Source organism: Tasmannia lanceolata, unplaced genomic scaffold (genome assembly GCF_043159265.1).
Source record: "Tasmannia lanceolata isolate RefF3 unplaced genomic scaffold, GAP_Taslan_0.1 ptg000015l, whole genome shotgun sequence".
NCBI classification, from domain to species: domain Eukaryota; kingdom Viridiplantae; phylum Streptophyta; class Magnoliopsida; order Canellales; family Winteraceae; genus Tasmannia; species Tasmannia lanceolata.
This window is the reverse complement of record NW_027518692.1, coordinates 42,074,654-42,101,556: the sequence shown is the minus strand read 5'-3', so window position 1 is coordinate 42,101,556 and position 26,903 is coordinate 42,074,654. Positions and strand designations below refer to the sequence as shown.

At 37.5% G+C, this 26,903-nt stretch overlaps 3 protein-coding genes across 4 annotated transcripts; 2 read left to right on the top strand and 1 right to left on the bottom strand.

Moving 5' to 3' along the window:
- Nucleotides 1–639: 639 nt before the first annotated feature.
- Nucleotides 640–21,125, bottom strand: LOC143847342 (cyclic nucleotide-gated ion channel 18-like). 2 transcript variants are annotated; one of them, XM_077356137.1, is made up of 10 exons: nt 20,851–21,125; nt 16,789–16,846; nt 16,596–16,693; nt 14,718–15,182; nt 12,617–12,826; nt 11,575–11,888; nt 6,291–6,402; nt 4,095–4,331; nt 2,409–2,803; nt 640–1,187 (listed from the first exon to the last, which is right to left on the bottom strand). In XM_077356137.1, exons 4-10 carry the CDS (start codon nt 15,150–15,152, stop codon nt 794–796), a joined length of 2,097 nt encoding a protein of 698 aa, XP_077212252.1. In that variant the 5' UTR covers nt 15,153–15,182; nt 16,596–16,693; nt 16,789–16,846; nt 20,851–21,125; the 3' UTR covers nt 640–793. The 2 variants fall into 2 exon arrangements, with proteins under 2 accessions (XP_077212252.1, XP_077212253.1); XM_077356138.1 differs by lacking the exons at nt 16,596–16,693; nt 16,789–16,846.
- Nucleotides 9,130–10,692, top strand: LOC143845870 (uncharacterized). The gene is made up of 3 exons (XM_077354277.1): nt 9,130–9,135; nt 9,496–10,384; nt 10,475–10,692. The coding sequence occupies exons 1-3, from the start codon at nt 9,130–9,132 to the stop codon at nt 10,690–10,692; spliced, it is 1,113 nt and encodes a 370-aa protein (XP_077210392.1).
- Nucleotides 21,126–22,796: 1,671 nt separating the features above from the next.
- On the top strand, nt 22,797–24,726 carry LOC143846030 (major pollen allergen Lol p 11-like). Its single transcript, XM_077354437.1, has 2 exons — nt 22,797–23,022; nt 24,124–24,726. Exons 1-2 carry the CDS (start codon nt 22,866–22,868, stop codon nt 24,450–24,452), a joined length of 486 nt encoding a protein of 161 aa, XP_077210552.1. The 5' UTR covers nt 22,797–22,865; the 3' UTR covers nt 24,453–24,726.
- The last annotated feature ends 2,177 nt before the right edge of the window (nt 24,727–26,903 follow it).

Here is a 26,903-nt window from a genome sequence, read left to right as displayed (position 1 = left end):
CATATTCATGAGATCCCCAAAAAAATTTGAAAAAACATTGACTATATTTTTCATGCCAAACTACTCTGCTGCTATGATTGATATTGTTCTTAGAAAAAAAGGAAAAAGAAGAAAAGTCTGATACAGTTCTGATTAATGAAGACAGCTCTTGGCCACCATACTGGTGCAAAGATAGCCTTGATACAGTTCTGATTAATGAAGACAGCTCTTGGCCACCATACTGGTGCAAAGATAGCCTTGCCACCTTTTTTCTATCAAGGTTTAGGATTGTCCATTCATGGTGGGATTGGCGACACCTTACCAAACTGGAGGTGGCTCACAAATAGATGAAACAATTTTATCATATATACATGAATTTTATATCAGATAGAAGTGGAATGCAAAATGAAAATGCCCTGCAAGTTAGAAAGCCAATAAAAGTAGACTTAATGGGGGAGAATTTCACATATTGTTTACAGTCAGCGGTATCTGTTACCATTCTAAATTGGTTAAAAAATGAGTTTTCAGAAATTTTGAGACATTTAATAAAAATGGGGGCTCATTTTCAATATTTTTTAATTCAACTTCCTGTTGAATAAATTAAGATAGATGGCAGATGGTTAATAGTGCAATGAAAACATGCTCAGACACCAGCAGCACTAGCATGTGAAGCACTCGTTGTTGGTATTAGAAAAAAAAAAAAAACAAAGAGAAAACATTTAAAAAATGTACCTGGATGATCACTAGTATTACAATATATATGTACAATGATCCTATAACTAACCTCTAATGAACTTCTTTCATAATTTTATCGTCAAATGGGATCTGTTTCCCCATCATCATCCTCTAAGTTCATGGAAAAATCAGGCTCATCTGGCTTCATAAGTTTGGGCATCTTTATGCTGCCGCCAATGAGGCCACCCCCCTTGATCTTCTGATTCACCCCTCTCTTTGTATTCTTAGCGAACCTCGAAGCCAGTATCGTGGCTCCAAGGTGCTGAAAATTGTTTGTTTCCATCGATGCATTATTGGCATCATTGTCTATGGGCACATCACCATAATGACTTTCATCGCTTTGATCAGGCATTGGCATATAGAGGAAGCCCTCATGTCTTGCTAGCTCCTTTGCCAATTTCCTCTTCTTGAACCTTCGCCATGCAGCTTGTACAAAGCAAGCTCCCCATGACCTCCATTGGTGAGAATAGTACCTGTTGAAGTATATAAATGATTTAATAACACCAACTCTACCAGCTTAAGCTTTTGGAGTAATTGGTTGCATAGTTGTCAAACTCTTACAACTAGTACGAGTAAATTCCCAAGTCAAGTTTAGTCGTTGGGCTTTCGAGGCGAGTCGCATGGGTGACTCGCCTCTATTGAAGACTCTTCCGAGTCGTCTGGTGACTCAAACGAGTCGCTGGGAGTCAACTCGAAAAAATAAGACTCGAGTCAAGTCGTTGGGCCTATGCTTTCTTGTTTTAATGGTTGAAAACTTGGAACTTAGAACTAAATTATTTTTGTGCATGCAAGTCACAAGCATATAGTTATTTATATTTTTGGCTTAGTGCTTTATCTATGTGCTAATGGGTTATATTTCTACATGCTTTATATATATATATATATATATAGAGAGAGAGAGAGAGAGAGAGAGAGAGAGAGAGAGAGAGAGAGAGAGAGAGAGAGAGAGAGAGGAAATGGTTTGTGTGCAGCTGCACAGATAAGCTATCTATGCATGGCTGCACAAACCATGGGGGAGGCACATTTTTTGGGGGATCCAAAGCATTCATTTGGAAGGCCCTTCCATGGATAGGTTGTGTACCAAAAATCAGCCCTTTAGGATCATCCTAACCCTGCCATTTGTGGAGAGAAAAAATGGGTAGAAACAGTGTGTCCATTTTCCCCTCCAACTTTGATTGGGTTAGGATGTTCCTATAGGGCTGATTTCTGGTACACACCCTATCCATGGAAGGGCCTCCAAATGAATGCTTTGGATCCCCCCAAAAATGTGCCCCCCACCATGGTTTGTGCAGCCATGCACAGATAGCTTATCTATGCAACTGCACACAAACCATTTCCTCATATATATATATATATATATATATATATATATATATATAGACACACACACACACATATATAATTTTTTTTTTTGTTCTTGTCAAAAACTCTTACGAGTCATAAAATTAAGAAATTAGTCACGAGTCGAGTCACGTATTGACAATTATAATTGGTTGTTTCACATGGTATCAGAGCTATTGCCTACGGCAGGTCCCGGGTTCAAAACCCAACAACTCGTTGATATTAAAAATACTCATGTAAGGCCAACCCAAAACAGGGGCCACACGCGAGGGGGAGTATTTGAAGTATAAATGAATAAAAAACACAAACTCTAACAGATTAAAGTTTTGGAGTAATTGATTGTTTCACAATACCTAAAAGCATGCTGGAGCTTCTTGCTGTGGAGACGTTTGAACTGATTGGCAACGAACTTGAGGTCTTCGGCACGGAGGGCAAATGCCTCGACTTCACCAAGGGCACGGACAGTTCGGGTAGAGGATGGAAGGTTTAAGGTTGAGTTTGGGATTAAGGCCCATGTCAGTAACTCTTCCCCACAAAAGTCTCCAGGTCTAAGGGTAATGGAATTGAAGAATCCACTTCTTCCTCCATTTGTGGTGCTGCTCTCTAATTGGCCTCTAATGATAAAAAGCATCTCATTCACTGGGTCACCCTCGCGAACAATGTAGGTGTCTCGAGTGCTCAAGGATGAGACCAGACGTTCACATATGGCATCCAGGAGCTGATCATCCATTTGTGAGAAGAAAGGGACCTGCAAAATGGTACACAAGTGAAACCATGATTTGAACCCAATATCTTACACTGCTTGTATACTATTTGGAATTCTTTCATCTTTGGAATTCAAATATTATTGAAAACTAAGTTTTAACAACTTCAAAACCCAAAACTCGAAATCAAATCAGCTAAACCAAAAATTTGATCTGGACCCAATGGATCAAACAAGTTTGGTAAAACTCAGCATACATTGAAATCAAGAATGTAATAGCTAAAAACACATAACTAACATATTGTGGAAGATGAGCAACTTATTTCAGAATAAAATTTTCAAATACACATTTTAATCATTTTTCAGCGAACAACACTATCCCGCTTCTGCTCCTCTTGCCATTTCATGCAATTGAGCATCCAATCCTAAAAACCTAACATTCACATAGCAGAATGAATCATGAGATTTCCCTTATACCTCTTCTAAAAAATTAAAAAAAAATAATTCCATCATCAGGGTATATGCAAGGGCTAAACAGAGGATGCTAACTTTTCACTCTGACAATTAGCGAACCAGATATACTTATTTATACCTTGAACTTTGAAGAAGGTATTTGCATATGTGTGTGTTTATCAAAAATAAGATTTGCCTTCATCCCCGAACACTTGCATTTTTCTGAAATAGGCCCAAAATTCACCATTTTTTTCTTTCCTAGTTTGAATTATTCAAATTTAGTTCTTATAAGAATTAAAATTTTCATGCTACATGTCACGGGTACAACAAGTTTGTTGGAAATACCTTCTAATTCTGGAAGCAAATTTGTGCATTAAAATAAAAATCTCCAGAAATCCATATCATTGTGTTGAGAGAGTTTCAAAAACAACGTAAATACAACATCAGTTTTTCATAGTGATAAAGTGAAGTATTAGAAAATAAGCCTGAAGCTGTTATGAAATATGGTGTAAAAAAACTCAGATCCATTTAATATGCAAAAGATCCACATCCAATTATGGCCCTATTTCACACTAAACCTCTATGGAATTTGTATCTGGTTCGTGGATCTTCTACAGTTTGAAGAAGTATTTTCAAGAAACTATGGATTGCATCAGTCATACAGTGGCTAATACTTAAATGAATTAGTTTCTAACAATGAAAGTAGAGAGGTTGGAAGTTTCTCTCCAATGACCATTGCCAATTATTATTGAACTAAGAAAATTTTGTGAAAGCTACACTTTTATTTTACTTATATATCCATTGGACCAATCAACTTCAAAAACATTAAGATAAGTATTTAGAGATGTAATGAACAAGATGGAGGGCCATTAGAAAAACTTACACGACGAACAAGAGCGAGACAAAGATGGCGTTGGATATCCCGGCGGAGGTCCAGAGGTAAGGATCGCAAAATGGACTCTTCATCTACTCCTCTCGTAGCAAGCCATTTATATTGAACAAACCGGCGAACTCGTTCTTGCAAGTCTTGAGGTAGTTGGCGGTGCCTCATCCATTCCTCAGTATCCCTTCGTTTAACTCTCCATTCTTCACGTCTCACAGTAGTAGATTGCAAATAGGTCTTCAAAAAAGATTAGATAGCAAGAACAATAAGTAATTTCACAAGAAGTAATCTGGGCCAGGAAACACTTGTTTCTGAAACTCAGCAAACAGATATAAAATAAACAATTAATTGACCAACAAAATTGGACTTAGTTGGCAGATATACCTTAGTCAAAATCCCTAAAACACATAAGATGAATATGTAACACGATGCAACAAAACAAAGGGAATAAAAAAGTTACAATTACATAAGATTTTGATCATTGAATATTTTACCAATAAAAGCACACTTTAATGGTAAAAATGCTGAAATAGTATACAAGTTCCTCCCCTTGATATAGTTGAATTTAAACACTGATCATGGTGTTAAAGATACACCTCTTGACAGTTGACAATCGGAAGCATTCAGCTCATTGAGAAAGAAATGGAAGGGAAAGTTCATTTGAGACCCCTGAATTTATTGACACACTCTGCACTTGACTCCTTATCAGCATCTCATTGTGAAAGAAATAAAAGGAAAAGTCCATTACAGATCGACACATAGGAATTGCTGATCCACTTGGCGAGAGATGTGGAGAGGGAAGCACTAAGAAGGAAAGTGTACGTTCATTGCAAGCCATTAAACACAAGTTAATTATGAAAGAGAGACGCACTTGATTGCTTACTAGGTTGAGGATTCCAGTTGTGCTCCACAACTCATACTTTATTCTAGGCATGCTAGATACCTTAGAGGAAGGGACATCCAACGTTGACGAAGGAAATCGGAATGTGGAAGGACCATCCTACCAATTGGAATCCAATCCCTCTGAAGAAGATGCATGGCAAAACGTCCAAGGGAAAAGAGGAAAACATACTTTCTCTTCTCCCTATCTTCGTCGACATGTGGGCCATCTTCCATCCTAATGAGATTAATGAGTAAACCCCCGGCGGTTCAGGAATTGAGGAAAAGCCAGAGAACACGGAAGTATAGCAAGAAGATGATAGATCTCCTGGATCACAATAAATAAGGCTTCACCTAAGTATGGGGTCCTGCTCTAGGGATCACATATCCAGCTCGTATATTTCCATTTCTCTTGCTTGTTTTGAGTTTGTCTCCAAGGGTATCCCTGTTGTTCTGCCCTTCCCTTCGACATTGTTCTAAAAATTGAGCAGTGGTCTTGTTCCTGCTATTGTACCATCTTTCTTTATTTAATGTTCTGGTAGGGGTCCGCCTAACCCCAGCTTACCCATAAAAAAAAGGATTCCAGTTGTGCGGATGTCTTGTATTCTAGCAGTGATTCATCATCCTGGCGGACTAATGTGTGAGACGCAAATGTTGGTTGATATAAGGGTATTTTGGTCATTCTTGATGTAGTGGCATTAATATATAAGCCACATATTAGGGTAACGCGTGTGAGAGGTTTTGGGCATTTCCTTGACCGAGAGAAACTCTTTTCTCCTACGGACGTAGGCACACTGCCAAACCATGCAAATCTTGTGTTTCTTTCTTTGTGTGTGTGTTTCTTGTATCTCATCTTGTCGTTCGCTGCACATCGAGTTTAATCATGTTTTGGGAGGATTAGAGATCTCTCAGTTTTCAACAATCCCCACAATGAATTACTATATGAAACTACCAGATGGGGAATATTTGAAAGGCATTAGGTTTTGTAGAAGGAAGATAGAAGAGGAAGAGAGAAAGAGAAGAAATAGAGTTTGTGAGATTAAGAGTGGAATATGTGGTTGATACTCCAATGGTTGTTTCCGTCTCATATAGAATTTTAAGTTCTGACAACACATGGTAGAAATTACAACACTACATCAATTTCCATTTTATCCACCATACTGGCCCATAACCATATTAATACCAGTTAAGAAAATCTACTTATGGAGTTTTTACTTGCATATGACAGCAATTAATATTATGGAATTGAAGGCATGAGGCCCCACAAAAATCATAGTTATAATCATTTACAAAAACAAAAAGAACGCACAAGATTACCTGCATGTTACCAATAAGGTGTGAGAATAGAACTAGGCCCACAATGCATATGAGAATGGCAAATGATGTCTCGCCAGTATAAGTGCTTGTTTCCAATCCCTGTCCATATGAGCTGTACAACACAATAAAGAATATTACCGATAAAAAAAAAACAATAAAGAATATGAATTAGCAGTGACCACAAAACGAACGGCAGTAATTATTCATTCTATAATTAAAATCAGTTGAGAAAATTTTGAAAGATAAACACCTCTTCAACAACTGCATTTCGGAACAATTCTCATTAATCTCTCCTCTTTATGACAAGCAGAGAAATGTATTTCCAATGTGAAATGTCGTCTCATAAATAATCACTATTAGTTGAGTCGAATTCTATCAATCAAAAGCAAGTTTTAATGACAATTAAGGACGGATCAAACTCACAAGTAAATGAATATCTCTTGTTTAAGAACATAGTCCTTAATTAATAACTGATATGACAGTGCAGAACCTTTTCCATGACTCTTAATTCTTATGGGAGCTTAAACTGTGTTGCTTTTTGTTTGATATTTAATTTGGCGAAGGCCAAAAGAAAGTAAATCATGATATCTCATTGAATGGAAATTGATGGTCCACTACCATCTCCCATCAATCAAACAAATATTCTAGAGTCCATCCCCTTAGACCACTATTCTATTTTATGCCTACAAAATCTATATAAGATAGTCTACTAAAACTCAATTAGACATTCAGATGCAATTAAGTTAGAGAAAAATTCTGCTCTTGCCCACCCCCGCAACCCCCCCAACACACACACACACACACACCCACCCCACCACCACCACCACCCACACACACACATGGAAAAAAATAAATCACCTCAGATTCTCTATTAAAATGTAGCTTAATGTTTATCTGGTTTGCAACTCTGATTAGGACATCTCATTTCCATGTAACCTCTTTTATCCTTGCCCAAATGAATCCACAGAATATTCATTTCGGTGTACTCTTTTTTCTGGCATTTATATATAATTGCAAGTTATCTTCTTCAACCATTCTTAACAGAATCTTCATATGGGTTCACTTCTTGGCGTCTTATTCAAACCACCACTTCTTTCATTACAAGAGCTTTGTCTTGTAAATTTGAAGTAATACACCAAATACAATCAAGCTTAATGACATCATTGATTGGCCCTCATACTAATGCCTCTTCTAATGCTATTTTATAGAATAAACATACTAATGCCTTCATCGCATCAATCTAAGGTTAAACCAAGTTAATTTCTAACTTTGATTCCTACTAGAAATAGACCTTTATTGGGCTTCTAAATGTGCACCTTATCATAAGCTATGGCCAACACTTAATTGAGCTCCATTTGAAATAAATTTCTCATGGAAAAGAGAAAGAAATGCATTACAGAAATTGACGGGAATGCATCAGTATCCACCTTCAATTTTCATATTAGAACATATTTGTTCACTTAAAATAGCTGCAAAAAAGGAATGCTAAGAATATGGAGCTTCCTATTATTTCAGGGGAAATGGCATTACTTTCATCCAAGGTTATAAATTTCGTTTCATTTCGTTTCGTCCAAAATGGACGAAATTCGTCCGAAATTTCGATCAATTTTGGCCATTTCGTTCGAAATTGACCGAAATTTCGGATTTCGTCCGAAATGGACGAAATTTTGAATTTCATCCGAAATTGCCTATAACGGCTAGTTTGACTGTTTTTTGCAGAAATTACATCAATGCCCCTGTAACGGCTCTTTTGGGTTTTTGACCATTTTAGCCTCCAAATGTGACCGTTTATAGCTTTTGGAAAGGGTATTTTAGTTGTTTTTATTTGCACAAACAATAAAAAACTCTATAAATAGCCTTTCCCCTACCTTCTTCTCCTCCACCTTCACATAAGTGATTCTCCTTCTCTTTTCTACTTTCACTGACACTATCTATTCTAATAAATTTCCTACAAGTCTACACTCTTCTTCAACCCAATCCAAGTTCATTTTGGAGCAAAGGGAAGGCCTACCTTCAACTTACAACTACAAGAACTATTTCCTAAGGCTTGCAAATTACAAGCTACACTACAAATTTCAAGTGAAGGCTTACAAGTTACACTACAAATTTAAGTGAGGGAAGGCTAATATTATCTTATTCTCTTCAAATCAAGTTCAACCTCAAGGTTCTCTTTATTTCTTTCCATTTCCTTTCTTTTATTTCTTACTTCATTTGTCCCCTTCTACTTCATTTTTTTGTAATTTGTTTCAATTCCCTTTTTTCTAATTCATTTCCCCCTTCTTCTACTTCATTTCAAAATGAGTGGGTCGGGCTCGGGACCTTCTGCAGGAGCATCCTCTACTGGTTCGGCACCCGCTATATCGGATGACCCGGCATGGGCTTAGGGTACATTGGTTCCGGGTCAAAAAAATAAAGTAACTTGCATATTCTGTGGCAAAGTCATATCGGGTGGAGGTATAACCCGCTAGAAAGAACATTCAGCGGTTGTTCCTGGTGAAGTAGCATCATGCAAAAAAGTGACTGAAGATGTAAAATATCGAATGAAGCAATTTTAGATGCAAAGAGAAAATAAAGGGCTAGGATGAGCCTATCCAGAGCAGAGGTTGGAGATTTTTATGGCACACCAGACGAAGAAGAAGAGCAGGATGAAGAAGATATTGGCACACCATTGCCTCAACGAAGGGGTAAGGAAGTTCTAGTAGAACCGAGTGGTACAAAAAGGAAGAAAAAGGGAATCACAGGAGGGATTAGGAATTTCTTTGCACCACGAACAACCCCTGGAGCCCAGCCAAGCATTAAAAGTGCTTTGGCTACCAAAGAAACAGTGGATAGAGCAGACATGGCGGTTGGCATGCTTTGCTACGATGCCAATCTCCCTTTCAACGTTGCCAATTCACCTTTCTGGCAACCTATGTTTGATGCTGTGAATGCCGTGGGTTCGGGTTATAAGGCACCTACTTATCATACTTTAAGGGGTTCCATTTTGAAGAATACAGTGGATGAGGTAAACAACTACTTGGAGGAGATTAAGATGTCATGGAGATATACTGGCTGTAGCATTATGGCAGATGGATGGACAGATATCAAATAACGTTCCCTAATCAACTTTTTGGTGTACTGCCCTAAAGGAGTCATATTCCTCAAATCCGTTGATGCATCTGGCATAGTGAAGAATACCGATGAATTATACAATATATTTGAAAAGATTGTCGGAGAGGTGAATCCGAAATATGTGGTGCAATTTGTAACTGATAGTGAGCCAAGTTACAAAGCTGCTGGGAAAAGACTAGAAGCCGCGTTTGGTACATTCTTCTGGACTCCGTGCGCAGCTCATTGCTTAGATCTCATCTTGAAGCATCTGTGCAAACCGACTGTATTTCCTCACATAGCAACCACAATTGAGAGGGCTCGGACGATTACAAAGTTCATCTACAACCATGGACGCCTCTTGAATTTGATGAGGAAGAAGTTCACAGGTGGGAAGGAGTTGTGCCGCCCTGCTGCAACCAGATTTGCTACAAATTTCATTAGCATACAAAGTCTGGTGTTGAATCGGAAAGCACTTCAGCAGATGTTTGTGTCTGATGAGTATAGTACTAGTAGGTCTGTCCAACACCCACTGAGTGAAGGGGTAGTTAGTACTGTGTTGGATAAATCTTTTTGGGACCAATGCAAGTACATTCTAAACATCAGCGAGCCTTTAGTGAGAGTGCTGCGTTTGGTAGATCGGCAGGACAAACCGGCGATGGGTTACCTATATGAGGCCATGGATAGGGCCAAAGAGAACATCAAGGAGAGGTTGAAGAGAAAATCAGATTACATGCCCATCTGGAGGATCATCGACCAAAGATGTGATAGGCAACTCCACAGTCCCCTCCATGCAGCAGGATATTTTCTTAACCCTGCTCTCTTTTTCACTCCTACCTTCTCTAGGCACAATGAAGTAACCAGAGGCTTGTTGGCATGCATCACTCGACTGGTACCTGATGAAGCTACACAAGACCTCATCACCAATCAGATTGAGGATTATCGAGAGGCTAAGGGTATGTTTGGAATGAAGCTTGCAATCCGCAACCGAACGAAGTTGGGACCAGGTATATTTGAGTTGTTTGTTTAATTAAGTATAATTCATTTTAACTTTCAGTTTCTCAACAAATAATGCTTTACTATTTGTTACTTTACAGTTGCATGGTGGAATCAATTCGGAGATGACGTGGAAGAATTACAGACCTTTGCGATCAGAATCCTCAGTCAGACCTGCAGTGCAACTGGGTGTGAAAGGAATTGGAGCACCTTCGAACACATTCACTCTGCAAAGAGAAATAGGTTGGAGCACCAGAGATTGGATGACTTGGGGTTTGTCCATTACAATCTTAAGTTTCGACAAAGATATACAACGTAATATAATGTTTTTAACTCTCACCTCATCACTTTAAGCTTTTAAGTTTAACCTTTGACATTAAACTTAATGTTTTCCTTTTCAGGGACTTGTTGAGGAAATCATCTACCACTAGTGACCCTTTGAGCATAGACCATCTGGAAATCATGATGGATTGGGTTGCAGAAGAAGAAGATGTCATATTCACGCAGGAAGACATTGGGTGGGTAAATCTTGAAGCACCTACTGCTGTGGTTGGGGCCGAGGACGACGACGACGACTTTCTCATGCCTCTTGAAGAAGATGTCCCTACTGGTGGTCCAGGTGGTGATGACGGTGGCGACGACGAAGAAGACATTGAGTATGATCATCCGGGTTATGATGACTGAGAGTTGTTGCTACTAGCTATTGTCTATGTTTCACTTTCATGTATCTCTTTTTTTTATGTTTTTCTATGTATCAGACTATCAGTTGGACTTGTGCAAGACTTTATGTGTTTAAGTAATGAATATGCCTTTTGGGACACATATTTTGGACTATTTATTAGTTTTTCATCATTTTCTATTGATTTTTTATTTTTTTGGATTTTTCTCATATTTTTTAATATATTTTTTGTGTGACCGAAAAGTTTCGACCGAAATACACCGAAATGACCGAAATCCCACCGAAATTTTGTTTCGGTGGCCAAAACGAAATGGCGACCGAAACGGAATTTACAACTAAGCTTTCATCAGACATGCTATTATTTTAGTGTTTCTAATGACTTATTGATATAGGAAATAAAATAACATAAAGGTAACACAGCCAAAATTATAATTCATTCAGGCCAAATAATTGAAATTGTGGATGGTATCAACAACATCCAAACTTTGAAACTAGAAGTGTCCTAGACCAATGAGATTGTACCTTAAATTTTTCAGGCCCCACCAAAGGCAATAAAGATACTTCTCATCGAACTTGGATGAAACAACGTCATTAATGAAAGCCTCGGCAAACATTCCATGATGAAAACTGATATCAGGATTAGCAACATCACAGTTACTGAGCACATGTGTGGTGTTCAGCCAGGATTGCCGGTCACTCTGGTTCAAACTACTACAATACAGAAAATTAGGATTACACATTGGCATATTCATGGTTCCGTTCTCCTTAGAACACTCAATTTTCCAGCATGCACTCTGCCGACCAATAGACAAGAGATACCATGAAGCTCCTAAAACCTGCACATAAGGAAAGATTATAAAAAATAACCTCATAGATTCAATGCAAGCGAATATTTTGATAAGTTTCCATTAGTTTGAGCATGGTTTTAAATTTCCCCAAACGACTGAAATGTTTCTGTTTTCATCCCCACTGAGATTAAATCTCAATGAATTCCTTCCATGTCATTATTTTCCCGAAATTTCCAGAAATTTGACTAAAATTCTCGAAATTCAACTGAAATTTCCAAAATTCAACCAAAATGGTTGGAATGACAAAAACTGGAAAGATGGTATCAATTGCATTTCATTTCATTTCATTAATGTAGAGAATGATACTTGGAGGGGACACTAGTCATTGTACTTTCTTATACTTCATTACATTGTACTTCTTTATTAACTTTACAGTTCCAGACATGTGTCGCGACGCATGTCACTAGGTGTTCGATGTGATTAAGCCATTATGGATGGCTTTCTTGCTTATGTGATGATTTCTAAGTAAGAATTTGTGCTTATTCTAGCATTTACCAAAATTTTATCTTAAAATTTCATCATTTGTATATGTTTCCATATGTTTCTGTGATTTTACAAGATTTCCACCAAAATTTCCACCGAAACCGAAATATTTCTGTTTCCATGTCAATCAAAACCGAAATTTAAAACCTTGAGTTTGAGTTAATGTCTGAATGAGCATGACAATATTGTAAAAAAAAAAGATCGCGACAAAATATAGGAATGATGATACATACATGACTGGCTAGCATATAGAGAAGTAGATTGTACGCAGCTCCTGCCCAAGCCGTCTTGGTAATAGCACCACTTGTTTTTACTATAATCGCATTCAATGGGAAAATGAGAAACAATCTAGGAACATACTGGATGAGAACAATCAAAGCGAGAGTGTTATTTGTGTGAGAAGTGGAGCTTCTCACTGCTGGTATTACAAACCAGATGATGACCTGCAAAAACCATTAACAGAATTTTCAGTTCCAAAGGAAGCGGGGTATAGAACTCAATGGTATGCGAACCAAGATATCAAGATTTCAAAGCATAATAGTTAAACGAGTGAATTGAACTCTTGGACATTAAAAAATGATAAATCAGATTGAGCTTCGTAAATATCCTATTGGAAGATAAAATAGTAAGAAGTTAAATAACAAAGCATATTATTCTTTAAAGAGAGCAAGCATATTATTCTTTAAAGAGAGCATGGACCTCTCTTTGTAACTCTCAGTGAAGAGCCCTCATCTCTACTATTTCGCCAGCCCGGGAGAATAGATTTAAGAGAATTAAATAGGAAAGAGAGAAATCTCAGCTATTATATAAATAACATTTTCAGTATCTATATACTACATTTAGGTAGAGCAAAATTGAAGGATATTTGACAATAAAAAGAACGATAAAAGACATGTACTTCATCTTTTCATTTAGAAGGTATTTTTTGAGATCATTGTGGCCATCCTATTTTACCTATTTCAATTGAAATAAAATAAATCTTTCAAAAAAAAACAAAAACAAGAAGCTGACTCTCTCTTTAGGCCATTCATATAAAGGACATTACACCAATCTGTTGTCTATTGTCCATGATTATTTATTCAGGAATACATACACTTGGTTGTAATCTAGTCTTTTTATTAAGTGATCTTACAGTGGTCCTTCCAAAATCCCAGTCTACCTACCAAAAAAGAAAAACTGGTAACAGGCATTTCGAAATAGGACACATTAGTTCTATGACCTGATGCTATGTCTTATCATGAATGATTGGGTTGATACTGTTCTGTAATCTAGGTCTAAAACTGCAAGTAAATCTCAGATTAAGACTGCCACTGGGCAAAATCCAGTTGTCAGGCCTAATTCCTACACCCCATAGGCCTCTAACCAACATGTTCCATTTTGTCGGACAGCTTACGAAATAGCATAAGCTAGAATAATCACTGTCTGCACTCTGTTTAAGTCCATTATATGATCTCATACACACCTTAGGCTCTGGGATTATTCCATTTGACATTTCATTCAAGACTTTCACTTATCAATAAACATATTATAGGACAATTGTTGAGCCTCTAGCTCGTTGGTTAAAGGATTTGTTCCTCAGCCAAGAGGTCATGGGTTCGATCCCAGCTTACCTAACGAAAAAAATTATAGGACAATCTAACGCTCGATCAATGGTAGGATGACCCAACAGAAGAAAATCTGTCGTTGTATATGATGCTTAAATTTGAACCCTACCCTCAGAAATAAAGAATAACACAACATAAGTTTTCATAGTGAATGAGTCACATTAAAAGTTCATCATTTTTTGAATGATAGAATGCAAGACTTGAAACAGTAGACAGATTAGTTTAGGGAATTCTTTATATGAAAACTGTATTTATGATGGACTAAGCAATTGAATATGGGGAATATATTACTTCTCAATTTGTATAAACTTTTTTGTAGGAACATGACATAGTCTAAAATAAAAATCACGTAATATACACATACCATATCCGTAAAATGCTCATAACTTCCTTAAATCACATCCAAATAGCTCGATCTTGGGCTCATTAGATAGGTAATCGAAAAACCTTTATAATGATACCAAAATCAAGGAAGTTGAAGAATAACGGACTTGTTTCACGCCGCACGTTCTTGATTGTTTTCGTCCGCAGCAGAACAACTCAAGCATGGATAAATAGGAAATTTAAAAAAATGCCCACCATATTCCACATGAAAAATTAAAACTTAGAAGGGGCCTTCTTAAGAAATTTGAGGAATGTAACTTCTTCCATATGGAGAAAATAAATAGAAAAGAATTTTTGAACAAAAAAGTTCAATGTTTTAAGTAATCTCATAATTAAAATAACTCACCTGAGGGAGTGGAAGCATCGCCGCAAGATCGATTAGGAAATCCGACTTCAAGTAGCGGAACGCAATTTGCTGAGGATCCATCACAAGCTCTCCCCTGCCAAATACCCTTGAGTTCGGCGCAATGAATGCAGTCCGAAACTTGAGGACCATGTGTGCCAAGTAGAAGAGATCGGCAACTGAGCGGAAGAAGGTGACAATGATCCCCAAATTCAAGTCGGTCTCGATGCACACATCACCACCGATGGAAGGAAGGTAGAAGTAGAGTGGATCGAGGAATAGAGCAACTAGGCAAGAGACTAGGAAGACGCGATTCCATTGTAGTACTATCTCACTACCGGGATCGAGAATTCGGTGGCGCAATGAATCTTTCTGGTTGTGAGAATATCGCCGGAAGGGGCGGAATCTCGACGTCAGAGAGGGATCACTACTCTTCATCTTCCATGGCGAAGTGGATGTTTTCGGGTCCTGCAAAATCGTAGAAAATGAAAGAGCATCATGGAATAGAGTAGGAGAAGAGAGAGTTGCAGAGGGAGGAGAGGAGAGAAGGGATTTCAATTAGGCATCTCATATTTAACTTAAAATTATACATTTAACAACCTTAAAGCATTTCATACATGACTCTTAAAGGGGGGCTCTGAAATCTATTCCGTTAGTTACAATGTTATTGGATTTGATTGGAAGAGCCAGTCTTGACAATGATCAAAGAACACCTATTTACAGCAAAAAAAAATGTTAATTAACCATTTTCAGCTCAAGATCCATCACAAACAACCAGAGAAAAAAACCTAATAAGACACCAATCTCTCCATCATTCATTCCTTATTTCTCGCCTCCCTTCTACTATATATCCCATTCATTCTCCCTATCACTTGTTTCACAAGTTTTTTGGGTTCCCCCCCTTTTCACGATACAAGTCTCCTCATCTTCCCCATAACCCTAACCCACTTACCTCTCTTCTGTGTCCACTCCACTATGCTCTCTTCTTCTTCTTCTTCTTCTTCTTCTTGTAATCCTTATTCCCTCGATTTTCTTCCTCCTCTTGTAACCCTAAAAATTACAATGTACAAGCTCCAATCTTTCTATGTCTTCTCTGCTCTATTCTTTATCCCCGCGCTCCGAATCACCCATGCCAACTCCAACTTCATCATCAAGAACCGCATTTACTCCAATACCAGTCACTCTTTGAGACCAATGTGACTAACTGCATCCCAGGTATTTATTCCCAAAAGTAAGCAATCTTTCCTATTGTAAGCCTCAAGTTTTGGGAAAACTCGAGAAGAAAGACATTGAATTCCTCTTATCCTTTTAATGGATTTCTTGTGTTTTTTTACTTCACATTGGAAGGTTTTCTACATTAAATCTTGTGTTCTTGATTATGCTTGGTGGATTCCATTGCATACTTGTGGTTTCTTGTTCTTAGCTAGTTTCTTGATTTACATATAGAAGGAGAAAGTTTATCCACTGTAGTTCGTTCGTCGCTCAGTTTGTGTTTCCCCAACAATTTAATATATAAAGTATTACCCAATTGAAGAACATTCTTTGTTGTGTAATTCCCAATGAAATCTATCAAATCTCCATATTTTCTAGTATCTACTTGATAATGTGGATCGCTACGTGATGCGGGTATCTTGCAAAATTCTCTGTATTTTCATTGAAACACAAGAACTTAAATACAAGTACAAAGATAGTGCCACATCATCAACCCATTTACCCCACCTCAAATCCCTCTCCCCCAATTCTCTATCTTTTATTTTGTTTATTTGTGTTACGGCCAATTATGCCCACCTCGAGGTAGATGGATTATTGGTTTTTTATCATTTTAAGGATGTATTGATGGTATATAAAAAAATTTAAAATAATAAAAAAAAAAAAACTTACCTAGCATGATAGGAGCACCATTGTTGTCCTGCCATAGGTTTCATCTTTTGTTCTAACAGAATTACTGAACTGGGGTTCTTTTACATGAGGAATTCTTTCTGTTATTCCAATGACATATTAGAAATGAAAAATCACCATTAGGGTTTTGTTCAGATTTTGAAATCTAATGTACATAACATGATTCTCTGCTTACCCATTATGTGTGTCTCTGCAAATGCTAAAGTAAAGGATTCAAATCTGATCAGCATTGCCTATAAAAAACACAACAGATGAGGAAAAATTGGAAGGAGAAGCAAAATCCGCTCTTACCGTGAGAGCCCCCCAATTGTGGGAAAAGAGACACCTCATATTTGACTAATTCAATTAAAAACTTTAACATTTTATGTACGTGGCTATTAACAAGAGAGGCTGCAAAATTTCACTTACGAAATTGCCACAGAAGCTCTTTTGTTGGTTACAATACTGTTAGATTGTAAGAACCAGTCTAAAGAAATACCTATTTACTAGTTGCAGTCCCGTGCGATGCACGGCGCAAGGACAAAATATGCTTTAAAACCTTTTTTAAAATTAAAGATGCATTCTTAGAGAGATCGATGTGGATAAATCCTAAAGATAACCCTATTTCTAAATTAATGTTTGAACATCAGTAATATTACAGTAGAAATTTAATTGATATTAATAACAAATATTACAAAGTCTATCAAAAGAAATTTAATTCTTCTCTTATATATCCATACTGGGATTTATCAAGTCATAATTGATATTAATAATAAATATAAGTACTCTAGGATATTACAATAGTATAAAATGTATATATATAAAGAGAGAACATTTCCTACACACTTGTGTAGGTAAGTTACCTAGGCACTACCTTAAAATACAGTGGGGGGCCACATTGTTTGGGTGATCCAAACAATTCATTTGAATGGTCCTCACATAGATAGGGTGTCCACAAAAAATCAGATCCATAGGATCATCCTAACCATTCAAAACTATGGAGGCAAAAAATGGACTAATTTGTGAAGGTTTACACACGTCCATTTTACCTCCACAAATCGTAGGGTTGGGATGATCCTATGGATCTGATTTTTTGTGGACACCCTATCTATGTGAGGACCATTCAAATGAATTGTTTGGATCACCCAAACAATGTGGGCCCCCACTGTATTTTAAGGTAGTGCCTAGGTAACTTACCTACACAAGTGTGTAGGAAATGTTTTCTCATATGTAAATCTATTGGTTAATACAAATGGCAGATGATGTTTTCCCCCTGTTGAGCTGCGTTTTCAGTTCTTTGTAGTCATTCAATAAGTCTTCATACATATTACTGAGGCGTTCAAAATGGAATTGTAGTAATTGAAGTTCTTCATAATTGTAGTCTTCTATCTCAAGATCATAGTATTGTTTCATGTGTAGAATTCCAATTTTTGCTACATCTTCCTCGGCATCGATCATATTCTTAAAAAGTTTCCCATAAAAAAACAATGTTGAACCCGTTTCAACTGTGTTTCTAATTTCAATAGATGCTCGATAATAACCCGTCAAATGTGTATACTGGAGGTGGTAAACTTCGGTTATGTAAAATCTCATTCAGTAACCTTTTGAAAGATATTTTATGCACTATTGTATCCATGCTATCTGCAGAAAAAAATTTAACATTTCTAGTTTAACATGTTAATATTTTTTTTATTTTTTGAATAATAACAAATTCTACCCGTGAATCCCAACAGAAAACATAAGCCATGTTATAAGCCAAGGAAAAGTTTACTGATTTACAAAACCAATGAACGGAGAAATAACTTCAGAGAAGGGAGAAGCCGTTCTGATTCTCTTCCACACCTTCTGCCTTTTTTAATCGTGGAGAAAAACATGCGAAAGGAAAATAGGTATTAGGCGTTGGGGAGATCAGAAGCCGCAATTACTATCATTTTGAACGAACTTGTGAGAAGTAACCGAAAAAGAAGAAAACCTAACGCCCTTTAACGCAGAGGGGAGAGAGAGTGTAAGTTACGTTTGTTATTTGTCTTTAAAGGGCTATACACAGAAGTTATGTGTATAGAGGGCTATATATAGAAGTAAAGTCTATAAATAGAGGATAGGTCTATACACGGAAGGTATGATATTTATTCTATATAGAGAGAATAAATCAAACGAAATCGTTTCTCTTTGCAACCCAATAACCATTTTAATTGAGTAAAATAAGATTACCAACCAAACGAAAATATTTCTCTTTCTAAACCCTTACTGCATCTTCTCAAACCCCTCTCCTCTGCTCACTATGCGAATGTATTTTTCATTTTCCACTCTTTAATTGTAATCCTAAACACAAATCATGTGAACCAATGAACTTAGGCCCTGTTTGGATTTCAGGAATTTTATGGAAAAGCTTGAAAAAGAAAAACTTTATCAGAGTTTCTTGCTTTTCATTGTTTGATTACACATAGAAATGAACTTAAACCGTAACAGTTCAAGTTTTATCTAGGAAAAACTTCAATTTATAATGGTATCCCTCTGTATAAGCCATTTTCCTCTAAATGAAAGAAAAGAAAAATTCTTTTTAATCATTTTCTCTGCAATCCAAACATAGGGTGTGTTTGGATCCTGAGAAAATAAAATTGTGAAAAACATTTTTTTTAATGGTAAAAATAGTCCATGGAAAATGAAATTCGAAAGTTTATTGATTACTTTCGAACGTAGAAATAGTCCATGGAAAATGAAATTCGAACGTTGGCAGTTTTCGTTGAAAAATAATGAAAATATCTTACAATAGGAAAGATTGATTACTTTTGGGAATAAATACCTGGGATGCAGTTAGTCACATTGGTCTCAAAGAGTGACTGGTATTGGAGTAAATGCGGTTCTTGATGATGAAGTTGGAGTTGGCATGGGTGATTCGGAGCGCGGGGATAAAGAATAGAGCAGAGAAGACATAGAAAAATTGGAGCTTGTACATTGTAATTTTTAGGGTTACAAGAGGAGGAAGAAAATCGAGGGAATAAGGATTACAAGAAGAAGAAGAAGAAGAGAGCATAGTGGAGTGGAAACAGAAGAGAGGTAAGTGGGTTAGGGTTATGGGGAAGATGAGGAGACTTGTATCGTGAAAAGGGGGGGAACCCAAAAAACTTGTGAAACATGAAATCAAAATTTGGTTTATTTTTCCAGAAAAAAAAACTTCTTATAGCACACACATTTTGTGATTTTGAGGGTGTTTTTGTAAAAACATTTTGGATTGTGACTATTCGATCTATGTCTTGATCCGATCAGAATTTTTTTTGGATCCTATGATAGGGATATAAAACATGTCCATGGATCCGTCCGATATGCCTAGATCTTGTTCATTAACGTTCAGATTCGGATGATCCATCGGACCGTCTGGATCCATTGACACCCCAACCCAAAACCCAAAAACCACCCCCACCTACTACCACTACTACGCGATTAACCAAACCCAAGTTTGATTGTTTTTTTTCACTCTTTTCTTTTGTAAGATACATGTGTATAAAAGTGAATTGAAGGCCCTCTACTTTTCTCCGTAAAACGGTCGTAAAACAATGGCATGAGTAAAACTTTTACATGGTGAAAGTTTTCACTATAAAGGTTTTCTTTTCTGTAGATCTATTGCGCACAGTAAAACGAGATGGAAAACAAATATAGTGATCCAATGACCACTAGTTTGACAGCATAAAAAACAGTACCATGCGTGCCTCTTTCGTTAAATTAATTTTTTTTGTTCCAAGCAATCGGTCAATTGAATGGTTAAGATTGACTAGCCTAATTGATTAAGAATATACCATCAAATTGATTTGGAACCAATATGAAGGGACAAAATCAGCCTAACATTAGGATGTATTATAATGAATGGTTAAGATTGCCCAACTGAATTGATCAAGTATAAAACATCTGATTGATTTGGAACCCATATGAAGGAACAAAATAAGGCTGATAGTAAGAGGGGTTATATGAAGTTTTCATGTGCTTCTCACATTTGAAACTACTCATATCATTACCTTTTTGTCGAGAACCAATTGTGAAAAACCATACCATCCACTGTAAACTAACAGAAACCTAATAAAAACCAACTCCCTTTTCATCTTTCACAGACAAAACACCCTACCAGAAAAAAGAAAGAACCTAAAAAATACGGGAAATCAAAAGGACCCCATCACCAAACCGAGAGCATCAAAGAAAAATAAAGGCGTATCTGAACTCTCCAAAAGAAAAGAAAAAACGGGAAAGAGAAGAGAGAGAAGCTTACCTCGTTGGTAGATCTGCTCTAGAAAGCTCCAGCCACAGAGAATAAGAGGAGTAGAGAAAACGGGAATGAAGAAAAGAAGTCGGCTAGGCATTTATTCTGCCAAGTATCGTGTATTAACAGGTCATATGGATTTGCATTGTCTTGTCCTAAAAAAAAAATGAAGAAACGTAAGTTGAGATCGTTTCAAATCGGAAGACGAAGCCCATTATAATGGAGCCCGAACCTCTTCCTGCTAAGAAGGAGATGCCAGAGAAATTTGCAAAAAGGAAAGCCGGCATATTTTTCTCACAATTTTCGTCCTAAAGAATAGGAAAGACCTCTCTCTCTCTCTCTCTCTCTCTCTCTCTCTCTCCACACACAACAGGAACAGCTGGTAGGCCCAACAGAAACCGTTGGTGGAATGGTGGGCCCATCTTTGAACAACGTAGGCCCCGCCCATACCACACCATAGGATAATCCAAACCGTCCATTTGATGGGCCATAAACGTAAATAGGTTGCGTCCCAAAATATCATCTCCATAGGCTGATCCTAGCCCTCCGATCTAAATATAAACTACATCTTATACAACCCCTATAGATTGTAGGGTTGTGATCATCCTATGGAAATGATTTTTGGGGGCACAACCTATTTACATTGTGGCCCATCAAATGAATGGTTTGGATCATCCTATGGAGTTGGTGGTAAAGTAACATTAAGGCCCGTCCACAACATAGGACGGTCCAAGCTGTCCATGGTTTGGATAATCCTATGGAGTTGGTCGTCTAGTAACATTAAGGCCCAATCATAGGCCCCACCGATATTTTTCCAAATTGAAGAGCTTACCGCCCACAACATAGGATGATCCAAGCCGTCCATGGTTTGGATCATCCTATGGTGTGGTTCGTACAATAACGTTAAGGCCCAATTTAGGCCCCACCCATATTTTTGAAAATGAAGTGTACCGTCCAGACCATAGGATGATCCGAGCCGTCCATTTGATGGGCCATAACGTAAATGGATTGTGCCCCCCAAATCATTTGCATATGATGATCACAACCCTTCAATCTATAGAGGTTTCCATAATAAGCAATTTCTCTTTATATCTGAGGGCTAGGATCATCATATGGAAACGGTTTTTTGGGACACAACCTATTTACGATGTGGCCTATCATATGGACCGCTTGGATCATCCTATGTTCTGGACGGTACAATGTCATAGTGGGTTGGATTTGGACACCAAGGAGGAGAATTTTGGGGGCCCATCAACTGTTCCAAAGAGAGAGAAGGTGGGAAACGTGCACTAAATGATTCAAGGGGGAGTGGGGACACACTACCTCATATAAAAAAGGAAAAAAAAAGGGAATATAACCTCAGTTTAGAGCTGTTAAAGCCTAACTTTTAACGTTAGCCAGCCGTGAAAAGGGGGGGGAGGGGAGAGATCAGCGCCCTTTGATAAGTGAGGTCCATCATTTTCCAACCATGCATGGGCTCACAATCTCCACCCAAATCCATGTCTAGGGCAGGGCCCATCATTTTACACCGTGTTTCGATAGGTTGGGTCCCATCATTTTACATCATATTTTGATGGGGTGGGTCCCAAGTTCTCCACCCAAGCCATTCATAGCCTCATAGGGTGGGCCCACTATTTTGCACCTCTAATGGTTTGATGGAGTGGGGCCCAATATTTTACACCCATGAATAGCATGGGCCAAGAATGCTGGTATTCAGTTAAAAAACCTTCAAGCAATACATGGGTGGCTCTTGAAAAGAGGGGCTCAAAATTCACTTGCGAAATTGCCATAGACCCTCATTTATCTGTTAGATTGTAAGAACCAGTCTTAAGAAATAGCTATTTATAGTAAAAAGCTGTTAATTAACCGCTCTTTTAAGCTCCACCACAAAAACACACCAACCTTCCCTTATTTCTTCCTTAATTCTCTTCTCCCTTCTACTATAAATTTCTTCATTCTGTGTATCACCTGTTCTTCCAAAGGTTAAAAGATATAAGGAAAAAGATATAAGTAAAAAAAATACCATGGCTAAGCTCCAATCTCTCTGTGTCATCGCAGCTCTATGCTTCCTCTCCGCCCTCGGAATCGCCTGTGCAAACACCAACTTCTTGATTGAGGGCCGGGTTTATTGTGATACTTGTCGTGCAGGGTTTGAGACTGATGCTACTTACTACATCCCCGGTAACTATGTCACAAATATCGTTTTCAGGAATTTCTTGGCTAGGAAAAATCTCAGGATATATATTTTTTTATTTTTTTTTGGGTTTATAAATTAAGAAAAAAATATAAAACAAAATAATTTAAAAATATATAAATTAAGAAAAAAATATCTTAAAAATATTGTGATATTATCATGATAAATGAAAATATCTTTGTATTTTTTATACTCTTGGAATCATTTTTGGGATTTTGTCGTTATATCAAAATATTGTGATGGCATCACTATGTTTTGAAAATATCGGAGATATTTGTGGCATAGCAGGGTATAGAATTCCAACAAAGGATGTATTATGAAAACTTTCTTCATTATAGAATTTCGGATGATGAAGTACCATCAAAACCTTCTTCACTATAAAATTTTGGATGAATTATCGAAGGAATCTGGTATCCACATGATAATGTGGATCACGACACATATGGGTTATGGGTGTTTTGATTAGTTTAAGGATGGATTATTGATCAGCAGTTCAGCGCCACCATTGGGGTTTATGAAAGGACCCTTGTCATAGGTCCCATGGTTTGTTCTAAGAGAATGAATGGGAGGGAATCTTTTATTTGAGGGCTGCTTTCTGTTAGTCCAATGGCAGATTGGAGAATGAGAGATCATCATCATTAGAACATGCTTTGTTCAGGTTTTAATATTCAATGTGTGAAACAACCAAGTGCTCCAAAAGCTTAAGCTGTTAGAGCTGGTGTTATTTAATCATTTATAATTCAATACTCCCCCTCACATGTGGCCCCTAGTTTTTGGGGGTTGGCCGTACACATGGCACGTGTGGCCCCCACTTCTAGGTTGGACGTACACATGGATTTTTAAATGGCGTTGTTGGGTTTTGAACTAGGACCCAGATACCATGAGAAACAACCAATTACTCCAAAAGCAGTCGGGTTTTGAACCCAGGATTCCGATACCATGCGAAATAACTAATTAATCCAAAAGCTTACCATGCGAAATAACCAATTACTCCAAAAGCTTACAATGCTAGAGTTGGTGTTATATAATCATTTATACTTAAAAAAAACATCGACTCTCTAAGTTGTCCATTGTGTGTTTTTGTGCAGGTGCTAAGGTGAAGCTTGAATGCGTGCAACGGAACGATCACAAGATTACTTTCATCCGCGAGGCAGTGACAGACAACACTGGATCCTACAAGATCGAAGCACCCGATGATCACCAAGAAGAGATCTGCGAAGTGGTGTTGGTGAGCAGCCCAGTGGCAGGGTGCAACGAGCTCAAAGTCGGAAGGGACCGTGCTCGTATTTTGCTCACTGAAAACAGTGGCATTGTCTCCAATAACAGATATGCCAACGCCTTGGGTTTCTACAAGACCACGACCCTCCAAATCTGCCCAACATTGCTTGCAAAATACTACACAAATGAGGATAATTGAAGGAGAAGCAATTCTTAAATAAAAATAAAAGTAATAGAGAAAAAAAAAGAGATGTTTGGTTGATCCCTAAGCATTCTACGGCTTATCGCTGCCTTTTCCTTCTTTGTGAGGTTCTACTGGTAAACATATTCGATTCTTGTATTAGTCTGTTGGTGAATTGATCATCTCCAACTCTTATGTTCGGGAGATCTCTTTCCTTGTTTATGTAAAACTAATGCAATCAGACTTATGGGCATTTAATAAGAAGTTCAGGAAAGAAAATTAGCTCCTTCAATGATTTTTGCTATGATTCTCTGTAATTTAATGATGATATACCCTTTTATATTGGGATGGATTGCTACCAATTTTAGAGGAAATGAGGGCTTCTGAGTAGGGGTACAACTTGGGTCTTGTAGTTACCTCGTAGAGTGGTGGTGAATTAAGTTGTCAAGTAGTCAACAGGGAGGAGACAAACCTTGGGGTCTCCTCACAGTTACCTCGTAGCATAGTGGTAAGTAGTGTTTGGTTGTCAGTCTCGTAGAGTAGTGGTAGGGAGTGTTGCTACAAACAAAAAGAGAGAGAGAGAGAGAGAGAGAGAGAGAGAGAGAGAGAGCATATCAATCCCAAGCATTGGTGGTTTTTTGCTTGAATTTTGTTGGGAGTGTGCTGGTATGCCACATCACCAGACAAGCAAAAGACAATCGGGAGACATACCTGGTGATCTTCGGGGATCTCATTTCTCTAATAGCAACCAAACATGAGATTTTGATGACATGCCAACGCAAGTAAAGGCCCTAAGAAAGCCCGACTTTTGTGCAACCAAACATTGAGAATTTGGGTTGAGCTTTTACCAGTTAGCACAAAACCCCGTTGGGTTTGGGTTAATTCCAATTGATTCTTTAGCGAAAGCTCAACCCGATCCGAACCAAGTTGCACCGCTGGTTCTGACTTGCTAGTGTTAAAAACTTAGATCGCATGAACTCTTTATTGCTTGTGTTTCTTTTTGAAGCCTTTTTGTTTCCTACTACTTCCTTTGTTTTTCTTTCTGCTACTGCCCAATTCTCTTTTCTTTTCTTGTTTTTTTTTTTTTTTTTTTTTTTTGAATGGTTCTGCCCACTTCTCTTAACATTCTCTGTTCACCTCTTTACCAATTTCAATGTTCATGTTCATCTTTGTGAATGAGAAGTGCAAACAACAGAAACATTTCTCTAAATAGGTTATTGCTAAAATCATGAGTGAATGGAAATTTGATTGACAAAGGGAGACAGTGAAAGTTACAAAGATTTGAGATTCCACAAAACTTGAATTTGCAATAAATCAGATATGCAGAAATATAACAGTAATCCAAGGATCTGATCATGTTATATGTCATGTGTTAAGATTTCATAATTCCCAACATTTGAGCATTGGGTGCTCTTGGATTCGATCTTCCGAGTAGTAAGTAATCGTGTAGGGAATGAGTAAAAAGATCAGTGATTATCTCTTTGTAATCTCTTGTGCTTGTTGCTCATAATGGAAGATGGTTTCCCTCGCGTGTTATCTTTGTGGTTTGTTTACTGTTTTCATCGTGTATGCGTCATGTAGATTGTGTTTGACCCGACAAGGATTTAACAAAAAAGTGGTATCAGATATGTGGTTAGAGCGATTATCGACAAAGAACGACAAAAAATGATGGAAATTCGAAAGCTTGATAGAGAATCTAAAGAGGTGAAGAAATCATATTGACATAGATATATAGATTTCCTTAATTTTTAATTGTACTGATATAGATGTATATTTATTATTTGTTACATAAGATATTTAATGTCTACAGAGAAATTTACATTTGTAGGGTTCAAACCACGCCCTTTTTCTTTTATATAGTATTTAATACATAGTTAGTTCATGTCCTCATTGTCTTGTAACCCTGTTTGAGTCTTGTCCTTTGGATTTTTCTACTAAAATCAGCGGATGGCCGGGGGCATGGTGCAAAAACTGAGCTTTCCCATTCATTGTTCTTACTATTATTATTTGGTAAGTAATCTGGGATTGAAACTCCGACCTCCAAGTTGAAGAACGAGGCCTTGACCATTGAGCAGAGACTCAATCCTGCTTTCCCATTTATTTGTTTACAATTGGTATTAAAGATATAAAGTATTTAATGAATAGAAGCATTTACTTTTATAAGGTTTTAAATGTAAAAAGAGAGGGGGTGGGGGTATCTTTGGCTGAATTTCTTTCTCCTAATCCTCGGCTATTTATCTTTTGAGATTGATCCAAGAAGAGCCCACCAAACAACAATCAGTCTACACCGGCATATGGTGTGATGTTGTCGATACTTACTTTCCTTCGTTCCCATAATGCTCCTAATAAAAACAAAATTAGTATTTATCATAACCACCTATTCCTCATCACTATATCCTTTGCTTGGTAATTCACATAGCATGATCCATGCTATAAGTTAGATGGCTCGACAAAAAAAAATCACCAAAG